Here is a 12,365-nt window from a genome sequence, read left to right as displayed (position 1 = left end):
CTCACTCAAGTGCCAAAAGAGCCTTGTCGGACTGTACTATGTCATCACTACGTTTGTTATATACTCTTTGGTGATCAATGCTCAAAGAGAGAAAGAACCCAGAGCCGTAAAACCAGATATTATTAATTTAAAAAAATCGTGGTCTGTGAATCGTGATGTGATTGTGATTAATTTCTATCCATATTAATTAAAAATAAAATCATATCTCTTTGAAATTGTTCTGAATTTGTGTAGAATTAATACAGAAATATCACGGCGTTCTTTTTTAATTATTTTAACTAGCTGATTACCAAGTAGTCATGAAATATGATTGCTGTTGTGGCAAAAGTTTTTCTGATTCTCGTTGTGGCTACGTCCGTTACTTCCAGAATCCACAAGCTGCGCCTTGCGGTAATTTAGTTTTTTAATATTTGATGATCTAACATTTTCGACTAATTGATCTTGTACTAATGGTAAAATAGTTTAATGAAAATGTTTAATGACCACATTTTTCTTAGTAAGATTGTATTAGGTATTCAACTACCCTCTATTATTCGAGAATTTAACCACCTTTAGTACCACGTTGCGTGACCTGTGAAAAAGAAATATAAGAGACTTGGACTAAAATACTGCTTATACTTTTATCAATATTGGGCCACTTAAATCCAAGTTACAGCTTTACCTGTGTTCTATTTGAATCAAGGCTCTGCTTTATTGGGAAAACTAACTATATTGCACCTTCTCTAAAGCAGTTTAATCTGTAAAAGTTCTGCCAATGTCATCATGGTGGAAAGGACAATGTTATAGATATTTTGTATGGATGTGCTTTTTTTCTTAATTTATTTGAACAGGGACTTTCCATTCCCCGAGACTTCAAACACACAAAGAACATCACAAACTGAAACCATGAAACTGTGTTCAACACTTTGTTTCAGGATGACGAGCGCCACTATGTTGATCTCACTACATTTGGATTCTTAAAAGGGGGTGTCCTAGATGTTCAAGTGATTAATTTCAAATTACCATCTGGCCCTGTCTATGGCGAGGTAATTATGATACTAGATCTCTTTTAAGTATCTATTTTAGAAGGAAATTCTGTGCACTGGTGTTAGCAGAGGTACAAGACAATCCATCCATCCATCCATCAGCCTGTAAACGTCCCACTGCTGGACATAGGCCTTTCCAAGAGCGCGCCACCAAACACGGTCCTCCGTCTTCCTCATCCACCCGCTCCCCGCCACCTTCTTCAGGTCATCTGTCCAGCGGGCTGGAGGTCGTCCTACACTGCGCTTACCGGTACGCGGTCTCCACTCCAGAACACGTCTGCCCCGACGGCCGTCGGTTCTGCGACAGACATGGCCTGCCCATTGCCACTTCAGCTTGCTAATCCTTTGAGCTATGTCGGTCGCTTTTGTTCTCCTGCGAATTTCCTCGTTCCGGATTTTATCCCTGAGAGTAATACCCAACATAGCTCGCTCCATAGCGCGCTGAGCGACTTTTAGTTTGTGGACGAGGCCAACTGTCAGTGTCCACGTTTCAGCTCCATACGTCATCACAGGTAGGACACACTCATTAAAGACCTTAGTCTTAAGGCTTTGCGGTATCGACGATTTGAAGACCTGACGTAGCTTTGAAAATGCTGCCCAGCCCAGCTGGATTCTTCTGTCAGCCTCCTTGTCGAAGTTTTTTCTACCGAATTTTATAATCTGGCCGAGGTAGTTATATTCCTGAACTACTTCGATGCTGACATTGCCGACGGTGAGACAAGACAATGCTGCTACTATACTATTCACTTTTCTATCAATTTACTCTATCTTTGTTTGATAGGGAAACATGCTTGTAAGTGTTGTATTAATTGTGACAGTGGTGGGATGTGGATGGTGGGGAGCTACTACATGGCAGCTTTAATCCTACTACTCCAATCTAGTATGTGAGCTAATAAATCATCATCAAAATATGTTGTCTACTTCGTGGCACTCAGTCTAGTCTGGCAGTTAACCTATACTGTTATTTTCTGTTTCAGTATGGTTTTACACTTGACCGAACAATAAATGATGCCATTAACCCATACTTAGAAGCACATTCTGACACATGCATTTTGAAAGGGGTTGAAAAGAATAGAACACACCATGGAATTGTCTTCCTGAAGATGGATTTCAAAAACCTAAGGTATGAATATGTATTTTTATTTTGACATCAATTGAGCAGCAAAAAACATCATTTGAGTTCAAGCTGTTCAAGTAATTTGTAATGAAAACTTAAAATTTACCTTCAGTTTTTTATCCAAACTATTATGATAAATGGCAAAGTGTGTCTGTCTGCTAGATTCTCATGTCCTAGCTATTTAACTAATTGTGATGAAATTCAGAACAGAGTATAGCTTACATTCCGGGAAAATGTCTATGACATATGCACATTTGTCCCGGAAAATCCCCATAAGAATTTTGGACAACCGAAACTTACGCGAATGAAGTCGCGGGCATCGTCTAGTAAAGAAATAAATTGCTTTAAATGTACAATTGTACAAGCACAATATTTTACTTATTCAAATTTAGTTGATTAACTAATTTGTTTTCGAAACAGCGCTGTGACAATTTTTATTGTTCTCAGTTGTTATCACTGGCTTATTACACAGCTTAAATTGTAATTTGTAAGTTGTTCATACATTAGTTTGTAACAATAAAGATAAGAGACTATAAGGGCTGAATTTGTATTCGTCTGATATTGCATAAAACAACCAGTTTTGCCGATCACTTCAATAGAGCATTTTTTTATTCTGTGATCATTTTTACTTAATGTTATTACTGTGAATAGAACCTAACCTAACCTACACCTTTAACCTTGGTGTGAGACTTGGACAGAGTTTTCCATAAAACCTGATTTAAGACAAAAATTAATTTCAAGACAGCAGGGTCGTGTAAGAAGGCTTACAACCTTAACACCTATAAAATAAGAAATCACGTGATTTAAAACTTTCGTATAAGTAAATAATTAATTTGACTGTTGCAGAATAAACATTACGTGCGCAGGGGAAATCTTAGCACTGAACCTGTACGCGAATAAGTCGATGATACCCTGGGATAAATCTGCAGATGGTAAATCGCTTCAAATAAAATAATCTAGACAAATAAATAAAATTAAACTATTTCTTTGTAATATCAAAATAACAGCTATTTACTAAGTGCATATATGGCAGTATATAGTTACAGAACTTACAACAAAAAACAATTGAATTTTTGTCTATCTATCCTGCTCGTTCCGGCTAATCTCCGAAACAACTAAACCAGTTATGACAAGACTTTCACTGGCAGATAGCTGATGTTATGGAACTGTTAGAGAAACATAACAAGTAAATAATGTAATGAGAGTAGGCGTCTTGAATCACATGATTGTTATGTTTTATGTAAAAATTGAATGTTATAATTAAAGTAATTTCATGTTTCCAGATAAAAACAGTGAAGATTCAAAAAAACATTGCTCTGATGCCATATTAAAAATCACGAAGAACACATCCAATGGTTTTGATTATTATAATACAAGCGTGAGTTGAATTCAATTTATGGTTATCTTTATAATAGAAAATATCAATTTTTTATTAAATATCTGTTTAAGAATAATGTTTTCAATCTAGTGGTAAGAGTCAAAAGTCAAAGGATAGAAAAGGGATGCACAACATAAGTACGGGTGTACGAGGGAGATAGCAAGATCCACTAAGCTTGCGCTTCCTTATTTATGACCAATTTTGATTCTGTTATTCAAAAAGGGTTCTTTGTATGTGTATTTGCATTTATAAAGCAATGATTCAGGGATAGCTGTCTAGTGACATAGGCTAATTCTTCTATGTCTTAACATATTAAGTATTTTTCAGTTTGCCATGTATGTGGCATCAGATGAAGAAGAGGGACTCTACAACCTGTATTTTCACAGTTGCCCCCAAGAAGGTGGTCCACTAATACCTACTAATGCAGTGGTAAGCAAATATACATTAATTGTGGAGTAATGCAAGTGTGCCCAGGCCATTAATCTCTCTCTCTTTCTCCCTCTCTCTTTCTTTTTCTGAGTTGTATTGATAAAATGTCGGTCATCCATCTAGTTACTGAGTTGGGTCAACGTTGCTTAACAATCACAATCGACTGGTATAACTAGGTCATAAGTTACTTATCAATCTATACAATTTATATATATAAAAGATTGGTAACGACTGATTGACTGATCTATCAACATACTACCTAAACCGCTGGGGTTTATTGATAATAATAGTGAGTAAATACCTACCCCCCGCCCCCCCCCCATAATCAAAGGACAAAGGTCGTTAGTAGTGAATTTTATTTGTTGTCCCACAGATTGATATCTATGAGAGCAACAAGAACAACTTTCTATCGGCGGGTGAAATGCCCCTCCCGGCGCTTTACAGCATGATGTCGCTAACGTTTTTCCTGAGCGCCGGCCTGTGGACGTTGATCCTCAAGATCAGCAAGCACAAAGTGTACAGGATCCATTACATCATGTGTGTGCTGGTGTACTTGAAAGCGATGTCGTTAGCCTTCCATGGAATCAACTACCACTTCATACAGACTAGAGGGGAGCATGTCACTGCTTGGGCTATACTTTATTACATCACGCATTTGTAAGTATCCTTTATCTATCTAATTGTTGTATTGACCATCTTCCTGGCGCAAAGTGAGAGGCCCCGGGTTCGATTCATGGCAGGGGCAATTTGGGAAATTATAACTTCTAATTTGTCTCTGGTCTAGTAGGACTGTGGTGGTTACATATAAAAATGGCGATACTAGGATAGGATATGTGAAAAGTTATTTAAAAGCATCCTTCAAAAGATAACTAAAGCCCTTATTAGGGTTTAGTACCCGAAGCTTCCGTTGTCCGTCTGTCCTGACAGGAGACCAGTTTTCACAAGTGAGCAGCAATGGGTTGATCATGATAATGGTGATTACAAATCTTGCATTAGCTATTATAAATCTAATAAACATTAGTAAAGTTATTTAACCTTATATTATAAAGAGGAAAGATTTTTTTGTATTTTTTTTGTTGATAAATGGATTGGCTCAAAAACTACTGAACTGATTTGAAAAATTCTTACACCTATTGAAAGCTATCAGCAAGTAACATAGGCTATATTTTATTTTCCAAAAAAAAAAATAGAGATCCCTATGAAAATTGTAATAATGTGAATTAAGTCAGGAAAAATAGTTTCATCTGAGAGCTTCCGTGGCGCTGAGTAAATAATAATTAAAGTTACACGAAAGCAGTGTATGATTTTATTTGTTTCTAAGCTTTGACTGACAACTAAAAGTACTTTTGTAAAATCTGTAAGCTGTGGACTTGAACTACGTTATTTCACGACATAATTACAACTTTAAATTTCACCCGGGGCAGGTGCTAGTTTAGTATATAATACATAATTGGTTATTATTTCAGGTTAAAAGGAGCTGTATTATTCGTAACGATTGTACTGGTCGGCACTGGCTGGAACTTCATTAAACACATACTCGCAGACCGTGACAAAAAGATATTCATGATTGTTATACCGTTGCAGGTTGGTGATTGTATTTTTATAGCAATTGTATCCATTTTTCCCTGTTAATTCGTTTATTATTCTATCATCGGGTGTTCTAGATCTATAACTAAGCTAGATATCGATTTATCTCGCAATCATTTATGCATAAACAATATATATAGTAAAATTATATTTATTTTGAAAGTTATGACCCTTGAAAAATCTCATCATCACAAATCAAACATCGCAATGCCAAGTTTTTAGGCAATTTCGTGCGAAAATACCAGTGACAAACTTCAAAAATTTTAAAACTATTTTTAAACTATTTAAGGCAAACTGTTACATATATGAATAGTTTCAAATAAATTTTAATTAATTTGCAATAATGAACATAATATTGGACGTTGATTCGCATTGTTCATGCATCTCAGTCTTATATCCCGCGATGTATGTAATGCTCAGGCATTTAACCTTAATTTTACGGAACATGCGATGTGACTCTCAGAGTTTTAATGATTGTATACATTTTTTTAAAATCTCATGTCAGTTAATTGGCTGAGCATACAGCCATCTGAAAGACCGGTAAAACTGCAAACCGGCTTCCTATGTAGAGACGGTCATCCCTGATCGTATACACTTAGTATGAGTTTTCAGTGACCTTGCCATTTGATGTTGTAGGTGGTAGCTAATGTGGCAGAGATCATAATAGCGGAGAGTGAGGAAGGCGCCGCTGAGCACAACGCGTGGCGTATTCTGTTCATTCTAGTGGACATGCTGTGCTGCGGCGCGATCATGTTCCCTGTCGTGTGGTGAGTATGAGATCCCATTGGCACCCATCGAGTACGGAACCCTAAAAATGCGTTGAGATCGCTTCCCGAGGTACATGTAACAATATTTTTATGCTCGTATCGTTTGTCTTGCAAGTTAATTTTTAAAAATTGACTTGAAGTTTTAAAAATGATATAAAATTATATATTTATCTAATGATGGTAGTTTAAGAAAATCGATATTTAGCTCATTCGATACCATTATTGTTGCTGCCTCGAGTGAACTTGCTAAGTACGGGTGTTTTGAAGGTTTTGAGTTGAGCCTCCCTCTGAGATTCAAGACAATTATTGCATATTTTGATTATTAGATGTTGTGATAGAAATCACGTTCTAATTAATTTATTTATTTTGCCACTAGTTTTTTAGTTTAGTGCTCTCGGATAACATCTACGAGTTGAACCAGTGTTCTTCGTGTAGGTTTTGGGAGGGCATTCCAATAATTTCTGCTTTTCTGAGTGATGACGCTTATAATCTGTAGGTCGATACATCACTTGGAAGATTCGTCCACGACCGACGGCAAGGCTGCGGTGAACCTCCGCAAGCTCAAGCTGTTCCGACACTTCTACGTCATGATCCTGGGCTACATATACTTCACGAGGTTCATCGTTACCATCTTAGAGGTAATTTAGCTTAGGCCCTTTGGCTCTTATAATTTTTTTTTGTAATTTGTTTTAACGATTCGCGCGCCACTGTGCTATTTTGGTACAATGTCAGTTGTCATGCAAGTGCTGGTACAAAGTACAAATTACTAGTAAACTCGCCTTGCTTCGTTGGGGTGGAATTTTCAAAAATTCTGAAACATGTGTTGTATGTTGTGTACTTCTTTACTTTAAAGCGAGCGACTAAGTAAAATAAATTTAATTTAAATGTAATTTCAAACAAAATCAATAATAACTATACTAGACTTTATTTTGTTTTAATAATGTAATTTAGTTTTTGTAATTTTTTTTATTTATCTAAAAATGTGAATGATTGTAAGATTAGTAATAATTGTTTAATATAATGTTGATAATGAATAGTATATAATAATAAAGTAAAAACCAAATGTGAAATGAAGAGAGAAAATAAAAGGCTTATTTATTTGTTCAGAACACTGTGCCGTTTCAATACTCGTGGGTCGACGAGATGTTCCGCGAGCTGGCCACGCTGGTGTTTTTTGTGATGACCGGTTACAAGTTCCGACCGGCGGCCGCCAACCCCTATTTCACCCCTACACAGATGGACGATGATGAAGCTAAAGTGTAAGTTTTTTTTAAAAATAAAAATAGCGAGCAAACGAGTAGACGGGTCACCTGGTGTTAAGTGATTACGGCCGCCCATGAACATTTGCAGCACCAGAGGAACCGCCGATGTGTTGCCGGATGCACAAAGCGCAGTACAGCCGGTTTTGTTTTGTTTGTAGCTTTATAATCTAAGAAGAACAACAGAGCATAGCACAGCATGTTAATTGGTCAGTGGTCACCCTAATGTTTCGCGGCGTTCGCGGCACATAAGATCGGGCAGTAAAAATATTTTATTTTGATTGCAGTTTGTCAGACATCGGTGTACTGGATGGACTAACAAACAGAGAGAAACGGAGAGATGATTTGCAACCTCTCATGCAAGATAGTTCAGACTAACCTACTAAATCTGAAAATTGATGTGTTAGTGCTAATTTTATTATAAGATTATAGAACGTCAATTTCATTATCATTTTTATAATTGAGACACTATCAAATTCTGTCTATAAGGTAACCAATAAGATTCAATTTTAGCACCAAAAAAAAAACAAGTTTAATATAACCGTGAAGGTAAGAATACTAACTTGTACAACCAGCTTTGTTTTTATTTTGGTGGTCAAAGTTAACTGTAATGGTTACCATGGTTTAACCGCCTGATATTCCACGATATCTTAAAGGACATCGCGTACACAATTCCGCGCAACTTTCGGCTCGTAATAAACAGTAATTAGTGAGATTGACGTCCAAGTAGGATTTTACATTCGGCCTGTGTGGACGCTTAGTCTAGTGCGAGCGTTACAATTTAGTGCTGGAACTGGAACACTTTGATCTCAGAAAAAGAAAGAAAAGAAAAATTGCGAAAGTTGTGTACATCCTCAAGTCGTTGGAACAAAACGTTGGAAATTGATTGGTTTCTTTTATTTTCTGACGGATGACTGAACTCGACGATAATTCGGTTAAGTACATAATCTCTAAAAACTAAACTTATTTTACAGGGCTAAAAATTGACTTTTCCGCATGAAGTGCTGTGAAAAAAGTACCATTAAATTTAGACTTGTCAATTTACGATTTACGTCCATTTCGAATATTCTTTCTATCTTCCTTTAATTATTGTATCTATCTACTTCCTATACCCGCGACGTCGTCCGCGTGGATCAAGACACACACGTCAGTGTATCCGCCAATTTCGAACATGACAAAAAAATCTAGTAATTTAGACTTCAAAATCCCGCGGGAGCTCTTTGATTCTCCACACACACACACCCACACCCACCCACCCACACACACCCACCCACACCCACACACACACACACACACACCCACACACACACACACACACACACACACACACACACACACACGCACACCCACACACACACACACACACCCACACAGACACACACACCCACACACACAAACACACATACACACACACACTCACACATATACACCCACACATCCACACAAACGCCTTTATAATATTACTAGTGTTTTGCTCGGTGCGCGAGCTGCTAAAACAGCTCGCGTGACGTGGTTGGGTTAACTTTACTATACTAAACCAAATTTATTTATTAAGAAACACAATTCATTGTCTTGTGCGCACTACACATATTTACTTGGACAATGTCAACGGGGCTTAACACTATTTTAATCCATTTGTATTTCTAAAGCGGGTATTTTACAATTTACAAAACAATACTTCCAGAATGTTCTGAATATACCTACCAGTGCAACTTGCAAGAAAGAGAAACGTGTCATATTAATTCCGTGTTCAAAGAAAGCGGACGTAGCCTTTAAAAAGTGAAAAATTATAGCTTGTTTTTTAATACCACTGTGCAGTGTTTAAAAAATATAAAAATAGTTTGTAAAATATGTCTAAGGAAAACGAATTCAAATCTAAAATATCGATTCCGGCGAATCCAAGAAATCGGGTTAAGAAAAATGAAACACGTCGACCGTTAGAAACGCTATATAACATAGAAGATATGAACTCGGAAATAAATGAAAACAGTAATCAAGTTGTACACCGACCCAAAGCTTTGACTAAAACTGAAACTGAACATGACGTGACCCTAACGCAAAACTCTGAAGACTTAGATTGATCGTAACATTTTTAAAGACAACTTACAAGATTACATTCATAATATTAAAATTGAACACAAAAAAAGTCGCAAGCGGCCTTCTATCCGCGAGTCGCTCCTAAAATCTTCCAATTCGCACAACTGGGAACTGACTGAAATGGGTATTTCTGTAGCCAAGAATGATGACAAAAGATCTGTTTCTGATTGTTTTGATAGCGATTCGCAACTTAATAATCCACGTAAGTATATAATAACCCATTGTTTTTGAAATATAGCTTACTCGTATTCACGTGTTTATTCATAAAATCAAAGATGTCAAATTTGTCTTAGTGCGCACTACACATATTTACTTGGACAATGTCAACGGGGCTTAACACTATTTTAATCCATTTGTATTTCTAAAGCGGGTATTTTACAAAACAATACTTCTAGAATGTTCTGAATATACCTACCAGTGCAACTTGCAAGAAAGAGAAACGTGTCATATTAATTCCGTGTTCAAAGAAAGCGGACGTAGCCTTTAAAAAGTGAAAAATTATAGCTTGTTTTTTAATACAATTGTGCAGTGTTTAAAAAATATAAAAATTGTGTGTAAAATATGTCTAAGGAAAACGAATTCAAATCTAAAATATTGATTCCGGCGAATCCAAGAAATCGGGTTAAGAAAAATGAAACACGTCGACCGTTAGAAACGCTATATAACAAAGAAGATATGAACTCGGAAATAAACGAAAACAGTAATCAATTTGTACACCAACCCAAAGCTTTGACTAAAACTGAAACTGAACATGACGTGACCCTAACGCAAAACTCTGAAGACTTAGATTGATCGTAACATTTTTAAAGACAACTTACAAGATTACATTCATAATATTAAAATTGAACACAAAAAAAGTCGCAAGCGGCCTTCTATCCGCGAGTCGCTCCTAAAATCTTCCAATTCGCACAACTGGGAACTGACTGAAATGGGTATTTCTGTAGCCAAGAATGATGACAAAAGATCTGTTTCTGATTGTTTTGATAGCGATTCGCAACTTAATAATCCACGTAAGTATATAATAACCCATTGTTTTTGAAATATAGCTTACTCGTATTCACGTGTTCATTCATAAAATCAAAGATGTCAAATCCCCCAGATTATTTAATATTATTTTGTTTTAAGAGGGCTCTCTCCGTCACTCGTTTCATACAATCGTAGTTCCAATTTCATTTGAATATTAAGCAACCAAAGTCCATGAAATTTTGCAGACATATTCTAGAAACTAATATCTATGTCTGTGGTTTTCCAGATTTCTGTTAAAATATTCGGTTTCAAAGTTACGCGGTCTTAAAAAATTTCATACAAATCTTTGAGCCCCTGTAATTTTTAAACTACATATTTTTAGAAAAATTTAAAACACCATAGACACAGATATTAGTTTCTAGAATATGTCTGCAAAATTTCATGGACTTTGGTTGCTTAATATTTAAATGAAATTGGAACTACGATTGTATGAAACGAGTGACGGAGAGAGCCCTGTTAATAAGATAATTCTAGCTTAGCGACTCATACGAATTGTCTTAGTGCGCACTACACATATTTACTTGGACAATGTCAACGGGGCTTAACACTATTTTAATCCATTTGTATTTCTAAAGCGGGTATTTTACAAAACAATACTTCTAGAATGTTCTGAATATACCTACCAGTGCAACTTGCAAGAAAGAGAAACGTGTCATATTAATTCCGTGTTCAAAGAAAGCGGACGTAGCCTTTAAAAAGTGAAAAATTATAGCTTGTTTTTTAATACAATTGTGCAGTGTTTAAAAAATATAAAAATTGTGTGTAAAATATGTCTAAGGAAAACGAATTCAAATCTAAAATATTGATTCCGGCGAATCCAAGAAATCGGGTTAAGAAAAATGAAACACGTCGACCGTTAGAAACGCTATATAACAAAGAAGATATGAACTCGGAAATAAACGAAAACAGTAATCAATTTGTACACCAACCCAAAGCTTTGACTAAAACTGAAACTGAACATGACGTGACCCTAACGCAAAACTCTGAAGACTTAGATTGATCGTAACATTTTTAAAGACAACTTACAAGATTACATTCATAATATTAAAATTGAACACAAAAAAAGTCGCAAGCGGCCTTCTATCCGCGAGTCGCTCCTAAAATCTTCCAATTCGCACAACTGGGAACTGACTGAAATGGGTATTTCTGTAGCCAAGAATGATGACAAAAGATCTGTTTCTGATTGTTTTGATAGCGATTCGCAACTTAATAATCCACGTAAGTATATAATAACCCATTGTTTTTGAAATATAGCTTACTCGTATTCACGTGTTCATTCATAAAATCAAAGATGTCAAATCCCCCAGATTATTTAATATTATTTTGTTTTAAGAGGGCTCTCTCCGTCACTCGTTTCATACAATCGTAGTTCCAATTTCATTTGAATATTAAGCAACCAAAGTCCATGAAATTTTGCAGACATATTCTAGAAACTAATATCTATGTCTGTGGTTTTCCAGATTTCTGTTAAAATATTCGGTTTCAAAGTTACGCGGTCTTAAAAAATTTCATACAAATCTTTGAGCCCCTGTAATTTTTAAACTACATATTTTTAGAAAAATTTAAAACACCATAGACACAGATATTAGTTTCTAGAATATGTCTGCAAAATTTCATGGACTTTGGTTGCTTAATATTTAAATGAAATTGGAACTACGATTGTATGAAACGAGTGACGGA

General features: G+C 36.0%; 1 protein-coding gene across 1 annotated transcript; it reads left to right on the top strand.

Moving 5' to 3' along the window:
• The first annotated feature begins 150 nt into the window (after window positions 1-150).
• LOC123880311 (protein GPR107) lies at window positions 151-8,448 on the top strand. Its single transcript, XM_045928367.1, has 12 exons — window positions 151-390; window positions 915-1,025; window positions 2,003-2,148; window positions 2,989-3,074; window positions 3,426-3,520; window positions 3,848-3,949; window positions 4,323-4,606; window positions 5,416-5,533; window positions 6,173-6,303; window positions 6,800-6,941; window positions 7,411-7,562; window positions 7,850-8,448. The coding sequence occupies exons 1-12, from the start codon at window positions 307-309 to the stop codon at window positions 7,938-7,940; spliced, it is 1,542 nt and encodes a 513-aa protein (XP_045784323.1). The 5' UTR covers window positions 151-306; the 3' UTR covers window positions 7,941-8,448.
• Window positions 8,449-12,365: the final 3,917 nt, after the last annotated feature.

Source organism: Maniola jurtina, chromosome Z (genome assembly GCF_905333055.1).
Source record: "Maniola jurtina chromosome Z, ilManJurt1.1, whole genome shotgun sequence".
Classification (NCBI taxonomy): Eukaryota; Metazoa; Arthropoda; class Insecta; order Lepidoptera; family Nymphalidae; genus Maniola; species Maniola jurtina.
This window is presented reverse-complemented; position numbering and strand designations above follow the sequence as displayed.